At 39.8% G+C, this 13,881-nt stretch overlaps 1 protein-coding gene across 1 annotated transcript in view; it reads right to left on the reverse strand.

The window, feature by feature from the left end:
* LOC117417292 (cytosolic carboxypeptidase 6-like) overlaps nucleotides 1-13,881 on the reverse strand; it is a 279,068-nt gene that overhangs the window by 139,083 nt on the left and 126,104 nt on the right. The window contains exon 5 of the mRNA XM_034029328.3: nucleotides 2,847-3,063. Within this exon, the coding sequence (XP_033885219.1) occupies nucleotides 2,847-3,063 (217 nt within the window). The remainder of the gene's footprint in view (nucleotides 1-2,846; nucleotides 3,064-13,881) is intronic.

Here is a 13,881-nt window from a genome sequence, read left to right on the forward strand (position 1 = left end):
AACTAAGTCACACTACAGCCACACCTGTAGTGTGACTTAGGCCACCCAGGCCTTTTGCCCCTCAGCTCGAACTACTGGGCCACACTGCCTCCCAGGCCACAACTCGAAGCACTGGGTCACACTGCCTCCCAGTCCCTCAGCTGAACCACTAAACCACATTATGTACATCCCTGCCCCCCAAGTACAACCACTAGTCCATACTATACACCAGTCCCTGTGTTCTAACCACCACAAGGCTACACTGCATCTTAGTCCTCAGCTCTGAGCTAGCAACACACATGGACTGTGACCAAGAGGTCAGCCTGTTTTCAGTATGACACCATTTCCCTGGTCTACTCACTAACAGATCACGTTGGCACGTTGCACAGTTATATAAACCGCCTGCTCCAAGGATCAGACAGGGGTGACAGCGTCTCCTAGACAGAGCTCTGAAAAGCACTACCTGATTTCCCCAGAGGACAGGAGCCCAATCAGATTAACACACACCTTGCTTTCTATGAGGACCAGTGAATTTAAACATAATTACAGCCTTTTTTGTGAGAGCTCAAAAGGCCCTTCAAACCGATATACACTCCACGCTCATTATAATGCTGCCCCTGGAAACATGAGTCTTTTTTTTTTTTATTATTGTGTGTTAGCGAGAGATGCAGATTATAATGAAGCTGGTTTTATTAGGGGACAGTGCAATGGGAGTTAAAGTTTAACAGCTTTAGTGAGAGTCTGAGAATAGGGCGGTGAAGTACCTCATTTAATGGCTGCATCGCTGTGCTGATGCGCACAGCTACTCAACATGTGGACAACAGGCCTCCTAGTGATGAAAACAAGCATGTCTGTGCCATTCATCCACTGTCACGACAGTAAATACAATATAGGAGCTATGAGCAATATGAAAAAGTAGATCACCAAATACAAAGACATGAAAAGATGTAAGTTTGACAGATGAAGAAACAAAAAGCCTCCATACACATCCACAGATTACAACATTCAATCACTCAAGACGGTCTTTCACATGTTCATTACAAATGAATAGGCAGTTCTCTACAGATGAGAGTCGAAAGGACAGACACACACTCTCTACTAACCTCTACATCACAACTGGACATCCAGATCTCTAGATGCACTCTTTCTCCATTTATCCTTCTTCTGCACTCTGACAAATACTCCTTCCTCCTCTTTTATTGAATAGCAGGGAATGTATCAGTAATTAATAACTAGAGGACATTATATACCCTGCATTCTGTGTACTAACACTATAAAAACAACAACACAGGCTGCCACTGTTGCAACACAACCTGTTTGTCTAGTCGTCCGATGGAGAACACAGCACAGGGTTCTTTTATAGATTATCCCTGTAGCAAGTTTCTCTGCTGTAAAAACTAAAACACAGGGGGGAATGGGGGGGGCGACGACCCATCAATATGCAGTTTAAGTTTTTGTTATTATCCCAGGAGAGCATTTATAGCAGCCTTACCCCATTAAAGAAGCAGTTATGATCCATTCTTGAGATGCCAGCACGATACAATTAAGTTTTCTTTTAATGCTGTTCAGAGGATGGAACCTGAGAACTTAGAATACGCAGAGAATAGCACACGCTTTTGCTCTCAATAGGCTATCCACTGCAGTAATGCTACCAGTTCAATACCAGGGTGCAATATAGGTTCCAAAACAACTCTTTTCAGCAAACGCTGTGGGGGTCTGCTAATGGTTCTGTTCATTTTAATCCCAGTTATTTTTCTAACCTTTCTGAAAAGGTCCTAGACTGCAAAACATAAAAGGATAAATAAAAAAACAACTACCACAACAACAGACGATTTTCACTATTACCTATAAAAAAAACCACAGAAATCCCAGCGGGACCATGAGAAGAAGCAATAGATACAAAAGCACCTGCACTTTTAGACATTAAAAGCACTTCCACACTCATTCAATCTAATTAAAACACTTCCTATTGCATCGACCATATGTGCAGTAGCAAGCCGTGTATCCTGAAATACATTTTTAAATGATGAATATGTAATTGTTTTTTTTTTTAGATGAGACAGGGTGCACCTAAAAGGTAAAGTGATACAAGGATGGGAGAGAATCAAGCAGTGGCTATGTATATATATATATTTAACTTCTTAAGCTGCAGTGCAACACAGTCACGTTTAATGTAGAATTCTACCTTGGTTACTTTATTTTCCATAGTTGGTTTTCTAGTTTGTTTGCACACCCTAAAGTCACACAAACCTTCTCCGTCCTGCAAGCCTTCTTGCCACTCAGAAGTAAACAGACATGCTCCTGTTACTTCTTGCAGCTTAAGGAGGTTACTGTATAATAATAATAATAATAATAATAATAATAATATTAATAATAATAATAAAATCAGTCCTACAAGCTCTGGTGTACTGCAGCTCTGGGTTACAATGGTGTTTTTGTTACGCTGGTAACCTTTTACCTATAGAGCTGACTAGAAACATTAAAACATATATTCAAAGGGCTCTTAAGTAATCATACAGTAAGTTGTTTATTTCTAGTGTTGTAATATTAACAGGGCTAGTTTTCTTTTCAAAATATATGGCACTTTCATAACAGCTTTGTGAATGGCTCCCTCTCCTTGTTAAATGATCTCTGATTTCCAACACATTTTACAAAGTGGTTAAATGTTTCGGGTCTGTATGTCTGTCCCAGTTTGAGTTTTGAGTTACAGAGCATAAACTACAACAACATTAACTTTTTATGGGCCCACATTAAACCAAATAGCATTGTGGGCTTCAATTATTCCTACTCTGAAAACTCCTCTGCCTGTATCTAATTGCTTTAAAAGGGCAGCACACATCAATGGAGTTGGATGCTTCTGCACTCACCACACTGAGTCCCAGCAGCTCCCTCTGGAAATAGTCCAGGTTCCTCTTCTCCAGGCTGTCCAGATAGTGCTGGAGACGTGAGTAGGTGTACGGGTAGCAGTACGCAAACTGGTACACGTCATCTTCCTTGTCGAAGCAGAAGGCAAAGGACATGACGTAGTTCTTCCGGTGGTCTGGACACCGGTAGTAGTACACGTTTTTTGCTGGAAGCCTTTGCCTGTAAAGAAAACGACCAGGCATTTGAGTGTGTGACTGGGATATATATATATGCTCATGGTCCATCAGTCAGAACTTTTTTATATGAGTGATTCAACCAATGCAGAGGGATGTCACACTAGTCTTTATTACACTTAAGACAAGACTGACAGAAATGCCAAGCAGTTTGAGTACTCTTTTTGTAACACTGATTGACAAACACGACAGCCTTGAAATAATGTTATGGGCAGCTTGCCCAAAAAGTCTGCCATTAAATAATTCAAAGACGTATTGTATGGGGATTGAAGTGCTGGACCAGATGTTGAACACGCTATACATTTACACAAATGTCACACAACTCTTAATACCAGTGTTGTATAAACATACAATAATTGATTTCACAGCATTCAAGTGCTGTTGCTTAAACTGGATATTATACAACTCCCTCTGTTGGTTTGTCCTGTGATTACAAATCATTTCACTACATGTATTCAAGTGCAGACACTTACAATGGTTAGAGTTCAGAAATCTGTGATTCATTTTATTAGGATCATGTATTTAAAAAATACACTAGCTATCAAGACCATACATGTTTTTTGTTTGTTTTTTTTTTTCAGGAAAAAAGAGCAAAGCATCAGAAAATGAAATGATGATACACAATATATTGGTTTAAAGCATTCTTATCCTGACATGTATTCTCTTAAACTACATCAGGCTCTGGGAATGTCTCGGGCAAAACCAGATATGGATAATAGGTATAAAACTTGAAAGAGCATCTCAGACTAATCTGTACCTGTTGAAGTGTTTGTAATTATGAGTTTGCATGACATGGATAAGCAACACAAATCAAACAGAGCAAAATAATATGTCACCACGATTCCCTCAAGAATAGTGAATTCCCACACCAAGTGTCAATCTGATAAGGAGTGAGATAATTCACTAGTCTTTCATCTCTGGAGCCCTGGGTTTCTTAACCCTGAGTGAACCACCACACAATCTGGCACAATTCAACACCAATGGCAGTCCAGGACTATACTAATGTCGAGAGTTACTCTAAAGAAAATAATAATCATGACGTCTGGTCTTTGCTGTATTCTTCTAAAGATTAGCTTTCTGTGAGCCATCATCCCAGGTGTTTACATTCTGAATTGCCTGAAAGGTAAAACAAGCAGACAGACAAATGTTTCATCTGAGTTTTTGTTAGCTTTAGTTCAAAATTCATGATTGAGTGTCTGACGTAATGGATGAGGCTTAACTATAGAATAATGTAGTCAGTCACCTAAAACTTTCACCAAGTAAAACTGAACTGGAGCGGGCTGTGTTTTGTGTTACGCTGCTGTTACAGATTCTGACCCTGTTGGTGAGATCAGGTGAGGTTAAAATCTTTACAACCACGAGTGCAGACAGGCCTGGCTCTTTTGCATATGGGTTAAGACGCTCACTTACAGTGTTCGAGGTCACTATCAGTTCAAAGAGGTGGGAGGGAAATGTTTGGTGGTAAATACTGGCACGCACCTGATGACAGCCAGTGCCACTGTCCCTCAGTAAAAGATCAGGAAAGAAACAAAGACAGGGAGGGAAAGTGAGAATGAGAAAGAAGAGAGAGAGGAGATAGCGGTAAAAAAAAAAAAAAAACTGCCCCCCCCCCCCCCCCCCCCCCCCATTTTTACATGCAGGAATACAATCTGATTGAGATGCTATCGGGGTGGCAGGTGGGGCGCAATGACGGGGTGAAATAGCAACCAGCTTAGCTCATCTGATAAGGAGGCGGCATCACTCTGCTTTTTAAATTAACCTCACAGTCCCGGGCCAGTCCCCATTGTTCTCTTACAGGCGCCGTCGGGCGCTGAAAGGACACCCACGAGATGGAAAACCAGATGCTGCGGTTAATCTAAAGCCATTACAAAAATGAAAATTAAACCCAATTACTTGAGCTTAGCTTTATAGCCAAGCAAAGGAACAGCAAAAAAAAAACCAGTACCGATTGTTCCCTCTGGTAGAGGACAGAGACGGTTCCTACCTATGCGTGTGTGTCCGTGGAATACTAATGCAGATCACAGGATATAGGAATTTTTTTTCATACCCTGAAACATAAAAATCTCTTATCAAGTATCTGCAGAACCAGCGAGTCTCAGACTCCAGAGGATCTGATTTCCCCAGCTAGCTCCAGCCCGAGAAAGCATTAAGATGCTAATAAAGTGAAAATGCTGTTTCACAGTGTTTATTTTAACTTTGAGGTTCTGGACCTTAATTCCCCCATATATAATAAAACATTTTTTTTCATGTATTAATTTTTTTGATTCCCCATTTTTATATTTTCTGAATCATCCAGCTCAAGGCGTTAGTGTTTAATTTTAGAACTTGAAAAATCTGTTTCAATAGATGTTTTTTCACCTGTTTGCTTTAAAGGCGGTTTAGAGCTGTGGGTTTGAGCAGGTGGGAGTCATACTGTTGTTTCGACAATTCTTGCTCCTGAAAAAGCAGTACTGTTAATGGTTGTAGCTGATGAAATAAACATATACATCTTGTATGTTATGTACTGTACTTCCATTCCCTATGTAGTTTTCAAAGAAGCATGTTATGGTAAAAATGTATTTTCATCTGGTGCCATGCTAGCCTAAAGAAAGCTCTTAGTTTGCATGTCGTACCTTCAAGTACCGTATTCCTTTGAATTTAAGACGCCCTCAGATTTAAGACGCAGCCCAAATTTAACACCCTCAATTTGAGGAAAAAATAAAACATCAAATAAATATGCATTTACAAAGATACAACCTCAATTATGCTGTTGTATTGTACAAAACTGATACAAAACAGTGTTTTAAGCAACTGTAGCATGCTTGGGAAGACAAATGGAAAGTGTAACGTCAATGTAAAACTGCACATGATTGTGGCACACCACATTTTTAAAATGGGCAATCTGTACTGGGCAAGCACAGTGCAACCTTTATTGCACATACTTCATAGCATTAAGCAATGGACCTAAGACACTTGCACACCCCATTGCCTGTCAGGCATCAGCAGGAGACACCCAGCAGCTAAAGGTTAATGATATAATGTGACATTCTTATTGCGATTTTCTTTTTCTTTTGTATTTGTGCTTGTTTTTGGATTACACTCGTGAGCAGCTTTGTGTTGTGCGGTTTGACCTTGCTGGCTTGCTGAACGTGTCTCTGCTATTGATTTTAATTACCCAGCTGAAATTTACTGCTTGCCATCGCAAAGCTGTTTACTGTTATTGGCCAAAGAAAACAGTGTGGCTACTTCCCCTGAGGAATGGAAAAGAAAAAGGCTGCAGCCCATGTTTTTTATAGCTCTGTACTTGTTTTAGGTTTTTTATTTTTTTTTAAGGTTGCAAACAATTTATCTTATCTAAATTAGTCTACTTTGTGCATTTGTGCTTTTGAAAGACCGTTAACTATTATACTATATTAAATTTTTTTAGCACAGGCCTCTAATATTATGTTGCTTTATGGTATCCTCACTTCCTGTGCTGCGGGTCAGACACAAACCCGTAGTCCAGAGTGAGGCTGTGGGGACCATGGGAATGAGGGAGGACTGCAGTGTGTCACAACACTTATTGAAGGGTTGTGTACAATATGTTTCTAAATACTTCATCATACAATTATGAGGTTTCGTCCGATTTCTTGTCGATTAAAGCAAGGATTCTTAAATGCTTTCCGTGACACAATTTCAGGACCCTTCCTTATGCGGAAGGTCAGCTGGTACAGTAGTTATTTGTATTACCCTTTTTTTGATTAATTATAATTATGATAAGCTGATGCGTTAAAGCGAAATATCAGACTAATTTTGAAGCTACGCTGCAGAGGTGTTAATTAAATACTCTGAAATACAGGACTGTTAATGGTCAGGATACTGAGGGCTACAAAAAAACAAAGATAGGAAGACAGGTAAAACAAATAGTAGTTCACAAACAAACAAATATAAACGGACCAACTGAAGAACAAACAGACAAGCCTCCCAGGTAGTCTCGCAACATTTCATTTACCTTCACAACAGAAAATAACAGGACTATGTTTGAACAGTGTGCATCACAGTTTTATCAGCGTGTTTGCTACAGTGCTGACAGTAAATTAAATAAAGAAAGATCCAATTTAGTACAGTTGCTGTACACTCCCGCTCAAGCAGTCCTTCTGACGCAGACCTTCTGTGTACGCACAGCTCTGTTCATCCTTTTTACCCCAGTCCAGGCTTATATGCATGGAGCCAATTGAGGGGCTATTAACTGTTAACGTTAAACTGGCATATGGATTGCTCCGGACATATTCATGAGGCATTCACATTTGGTTGATGAATACATTTATAAATAGCAATTATGGAAAAATGTGATACAAACAGGGGATCTTTTCCGGTTGCAGATTGGATTGTAGATTGCAGATGGAACTAGGTGAGAATTAATTTTATATACTGCTTTTATAGTGCAGATGGAAACATGGCATTGGGGTGGCACTCACAAATACTACACTTTGAAACGAGGGACCACTCATCCCATCACAAGAACAAATGTATGATTTTATTTTTCTACAATTGCTTACAGTATATTGCCTTGTGTGTCATAGAGGATTAACATACTGATGTCATGCAGAAATGGTGGCTAAGATTTAGATGAACATACATCAAGATCTTGGGTATTATCACATTAGAACTAAGTGCTTCACAGACCACAGCCTGCAGGCTCTTAGATCATTAGACCTGCAATCTCAAACTCTGAGCCCAAGTGTAATAGAAGGAAACTGTGCTGGGTTGTATATTTCATTCCATCTCTTTAATGGGGCCTGTTTGCTTTATGAACTGAAGGGAGCTGTTGCAGGAGATCAGCCAACACACTGGCAGCTTGGAGGGATCATGGTCCACAGGATTTTAATGGAGATCTGGGGGGTTCTGAAGGAGTATGGTTTGAGGACAGGGGGAAATCAGATGGCAAATTCGAAACAGCTTTCACCCGAATTGAATACCTGCACTGGCAACACAAACACTTTTCACCAATTCCACCAACTTCATGAGTTACTGGCTACTGAAGAAAGAGTTATAGAGAGGAATGGACGACAATAAATAAGGGAAAAAGATGATGAAAGTATCTCCAAATGTAATGTAATTACCTTTATCTCCAGATTTAATATAATTACACATTGTCCCAGTAAAAACTTGAAAACAAACCATGCTTACCCCTTCTCTTGGTATTATCGGTCAGATTTATTTGGCAAAGTTTGCTGTACTTTTATTTCACTGCTTGTTTTGAAGCTTTCAAAGTAGTAAGCAGGCAAGGACCAACTCTATGTTGTTTCATCATAGTTTTCAGAGCATTTTCCTTTCAGAAAAAAACAATCTTGAATTCTTCACACAAGTCTTAAGAATAAACAAGTCACTTTTGTAATAAAGCCACATCCATATATTACTTCAAGAAGTTTGAAATGATTCATTCACTTTCTGCTTTTTTCTAGGCAGATATTATTTGGCTAGTGGAAGCTAAGAAGTGTTTAATGCATACAGCTTAGCACTTGCTGATGGATTGTGCATTTGTTTTTGGAGACTTTACAGTCGAGTACACTCACCTCGATGCAATCAACTGTACTGCTTTTTGGTTACTGTTCAGTGATGCTGTATTAAGAGCGAGCTTTTGGCGTTTGTGGCACTTCCACCGATTTAGATAATATGGGAAAGATCACCTGGGTGCAGGTAAACCTAGCCTCCAGATGCTTTGCAACGTGCATCAGTTATTTTCAAGATTTTCCAATCCAAATATTTGATTAAGTTTCCTTTCCATTCATATGCAGAAAAGGAAGACTGCATCCCTAACATTGGTCAGGTCAGAGCAAAGAGATGATTGTGGAGACGTGAGGCGGGGAAGCATTTTAGCCTTGCACAGGTGTCGGGGCACAATGATTCATCTATGTGCATGTATCACCACTAATATGCTTCCCCAAGGCTGGTATGTATTCCTATGTCTGTGAGGCAGTCTGGAGCTATGCTGTGCAGAGTCACTTAGGCTGCTTTCCAGGACTGAGCTGATTGATTTAACAGTTTCGGGGAATATATTCAGAGTATTTCCAGGAGCTCAGAGTAACCTCCAGCTGAAAGTCACTTCCTTGGTATCCAAGTAAAAAATATCCCCCTTACAACCACATCAAGAACGTCTCTAGACTACGAACAGAAAGCCATGTATTGAAAGGTATAACGTATTGAAACCCAACTGTGCTGTTTGGTACACTAAACTGACAACCATGAGCTTTATAACATGCAGGTGTAGTTGCTTTTTTTTGTAGGAGAACAGCAGCTTATTTCATAGCTCTAACCTCATTTTTTGATAGTATGATCGATTCCCCTTCAGTAGTTCCACTTTAAAAGAGCGCTAACCAAGGTTTTCAAATTTAATTTCTCTGCTGTTAAAGGGCACATAAGGACCTTTTTATTTTATTGTGTTACATGTTCCCATGTGTTGCTACAACTGTTTACGTAAGGTGTGTGTATTGTTTTAATATTTTTTTTTACACTTTTTTAAACTTTTACATTGCATTCCCTGCCTCAAGATGGCGTCCTATGTACTTGCATTGACCTCTCAGAACTACATTTCCCATCATTCTCCTGCTCACATTTGTAACTGAGATGGATTTTCTAGTGAGCAGCAGGGTGATGGGAAATGTAGTTCTGAGAGGTCCATGCTGGTGGACAGCACTGCATTTTAGGTAAAAGTCACAGAATTAAGCTTTCAGTCCTTTGAAAGTACTTGATGCTGCAGGAATAAGTAGCACTGCATTTCCATTTGGAAGTTTCAAGTTCAAAAGCACCCTGAGCCACAGCTAAAATGAACTTGACAGTCATAGGCAGCAAGTGCAAAAACAAGCATAGTAATTTGCCCTTATCTTATTACAGATCTTCTTGAAAATCCACCTGCTATTCCTCTTACTCACTGGCGGCACAGTATCCTTTTTTTTAAAAAAATTGTTTGAAATTTGGACAAAGTGTGTCAGTAAAAGGATGCAAATGCTGACACATGTAGAGAATAAAAATATATTAAAAAGCAAACGGGTAGAAGGAAGAAAAAAAGGAATGACATTTCCTACATATATCCCTGACATTTATGAAAAGCACTTTCCAATTTCCCAAGACTGTTGTATTAATACATGTGAAATCAGAACGAAACAGCAGCAGCTTGGTGGTATGTAAAAAAACAAAAAACAAACAAAAAAAACATTTTATTACAATTACAATTCGCAAGTGACATTCCCGTAGGTTTAGCAGAAAATCCTTACTACCATAAAATACCTCAAATGACCAACATGACCTGACATGCATTCTGTAATATATAAAATTTGCATTTCCCAGTCATTTGTTATGTGTAAGACAGTAGATCATTGATTTTCACCCCAACTTTTAGAGACGCTACGAAATTTAAATGCCTTGCAGAGTTAAGTGAAATCAGTTTCTGGATGTCTATGGTGGCCCTACACCCTTCACAGTGTTAATGCAGGTGATTTTGGTCTATTTTTGTCTAGGCAATAGCATTTATTTTATCATTTAAAAGGGTATATTTGTTTTTTTCTATCTGTAAGGATTAATGTGCTGTTGGTGAGTTATGGTGTATATAGAGAATGCTCTGCAAACATGCTTTGAGTACCAGAGTGAGGATGTACCACAGTGAGGATGCATCCTAGTGAGGTTGGTCAAGTGGCACACAAGACCCCAAAGGGGTTACATTTGCTATGTACACCCTTCCTCAAACAGAGACACAACAGACAAAAAGCTTTATATATCTCCACAATCTGATACTTTCAATAATGTATGCTAAATGCTAAGCAGGCAGCAACAGTAGGCAATGGGGAAGAGGATGGCATAGCTGGGACCTTGCGAAAACCTATTGACAGAATTTAAACACTTTTCTTAAGCAACACCTAACCAAACTGAATTCACCAAAGCATTCTTCTTTAGAAAAGCAGGCTTCAAATGAAGCACGAGATACAGGTTTGTGAAAAGGGCCGACTGCTTCACCTGATCCCCTCTGTATTAGGTCTTACTGCAGTTTACACAGTGATAAACATGGCAAATACACAACATAGCCTTATAATAAATACACATCTGCACAGGTATTATATCTGGACTTCGGTCATTACCGAGGTTTACTGGTGTGTTTATCTATCTGTGAAGGGTCAGAGGGGGTGGTGATGTCAGGGAGATCTCCCTGTGTGGTTTCACACACTCTGAAGAGCGTGCTGGCAGTCCCACTGTGCACTAGGCGCTAGTGTAATTAGTGGAGAGCAGTTGACGATTGTGTTTCAGGCAGTGCGGCGCCACCGCTCCCCATGGGGCACAGGGACAGGTGTTCTGGGCTAATCTGGTCTGTGTGCGTGATGTCAGCTAGCTGGGGAGGAGGGATACGAGGCGGGGGGGCAATTAAGGAGAGTATGGGAGATGTGATGAATACAGGTACAAGAGTACAGGGAAATGGATGGACGAGAAAGAGAGGGCAGGCAGGAAGCAGCGGTGATAATAAGTGTTCGGGGAGGGGGGGGGGGGTAACCAGGGTGTGCCATGCTGTCTGTCAATCATCTAATAAAGATGAACCTGTTCGACCACCTCAACATCAGTGTTTTTTTCCCAATTAAACCCGTCACAAGGCCGATCAAATGTTGAATGGAAATAACTGGTCGAAACAGTTTGGTTTCGCAGCTTTGTAGCTGGGGATCCCATGGGGAGTGTCTCACTGGCCTAACACTCCTGCAGGTTGGGAAGGTAAAAATCAACAGGGGATGTTTAACCCCACTGCACCACAGGTCAGGTGCTCTGTGAGCTTGAGTGGACACCTGCAGGGCTGGCCTTTGCCAATGTTTAAAAGTATAGTTTAATGCAATTAATGCACACATAACAAATGTAATAAAAAAGAAGACATTTTACAAATGACAGGATGCTAGCATGGGTTCATACTACTTGGCTAATCTCAAAAGTTTGTCTTATAGAGGCCCAAAAATTCAGCAGCAACAACATGGCTAGGAAACCCATCCCATACCATAACCATAACTCTCTGGCCCAAATTTATAAAGGGGAAAAACCGACCACAAAAAGCCACATAATGTGCGTGTTCAGTACGGCCACACTCAGTGTCAAAATAACGACCTATTTTATAAGACTAATTAGGTGAAGCAGACAATTTCGCAATCAAACTATTTAAGTACCCCTCACCGCAATTAGCAGTGGAGAATTACACACCTCTCACAATAAACAGTGGGTTTGGGTCAACCCTGCGTGTGTAGGCTACAAATTCCAATAGAAAATGAATGGCACACAAAGACCTCAGAAGGTACTAGCCATGGTGATGAGGATGCTCGGAAGCGAAAACTGAAATTTACCAATATGGAATTGGAGATTTTTGGTACAAGCAGTACTTGTAACACATGAAGATGTCTTACAAGCTCGAAATACATCACCAGGACAAAGGAATAAAATATGGAATGTGTGGTGGCTTCTTTATAAACAAATGAACCACTTCAGAGTTTTAGTCTAGGTTGCTTATACATCATGACGCATCATCCAGTTACTGTGCTTCGCATATTAGTTCAACTTCTTATTTCGTATAGCATAATTCCAGGCGTATAGACTTTTCAAACTTCAGAAACAATATGTTTTATTTACTTATATCCATGGCAGTCAAATGGGTGGAAAATCCTTCCATTGTACAGCAATATGTTCAACAACAATAACTGTCATACAGATGTTCCTACAACCTGCATCATCTGTCAATCTGTCTTTTTTTTTTTTTACCGTTTTCTTTCAAACTCGTATTTAACAATACTGCCTGAACCAGTATTGTTAAATACCAGAATTATTATTATTATTATTATTTATTTCTTAGCAGACGCCCTTATCCAGGGCGACTTACAATTGTTACAACATATCACATTATACATTATTTCACATTATACAGATATCACATTATTTTTACATACAATTACCCATTTATACAGTTGGGTTATTACTGGAGCAATCTAGGTAAAGTACCTTGCTCAAGGGTACAACAGCAGTGTCCCCCACTGGGGATTGAACCCACAACCCTCCGGTCAAGAGTCCAGAGCCCTAACCACTACTCCACACTGCAAGAATGCCATATTACAAAAAAATAATTCTGTAGGCATTACTAAAATAACGGTGGAGGATGAGCCCTCATTGTATTACATGTATATGAGACTTTTTCTTTAGTGCGCCTCGGAATATCGTTCCATCTTTTCTTAATCCCTTCACTGTTCTTATAATAATGCCTACACTCTAAAAGTAAAGGCTCTTGTTAGAACCTTGCTATGAAACATTGTGATGGGGTGCCAGCTCGCCCCTATAATTTGTGTTTTGTTGTTGTTGTTATTTTTACTGTTTTCATTATGTTTTTGTGATTCTTGTTTTGTTTTGGATTGGCAGGGAGGGGGTTAAATTCCTCCCTGTAAAATACATGTGAGAATGTGGCTGGAGCCTTAAGTGTTTAATTGTTAATTATTAGTTAATTGGGCTCCAGCCACAGACTATAAAAGGGCAGGTGAAACCCTTTGAGGGAGAGGAGTTTTTGGGTGAGTTTGTTTGTTGGGTTGGTGTGCTGTTTAGTTTTGGAGAAAGAAACTGTAGTGAAGGCTAATGCCCAGCCTACATTTCTGTATTTTATTTGAACCTTTTTGTTGGCCCTTGTGCCTGTTTATTTGATTATTTTTTTGTTGAATAAAGATCATTATTTTGCCCCTTCCACTGTCTCTGAGCCTCAAACCTCTGTCATCCTGCCATAAACATGTATTGAAAATTTGAGTTTGCAAAACAATACAGTATTATAAACTGCAATTTACAAACTGAC

Source organism: Acipenser ruthenus, chromosome 12, assembly GCF_902713425.1.
Source record: "Acipenser ruthenus chromosome 12, fAciRut3.2 maternal haplotype, whole genome shotgun sequence".
In the NCBI taxonomy this organism is placed as follows: Eukaryota; Metazoa; Chordata; class Actinopteri; order Acipenseriformes; family Acipenseridae; genus Acipenser; species Acipenser ruthenus.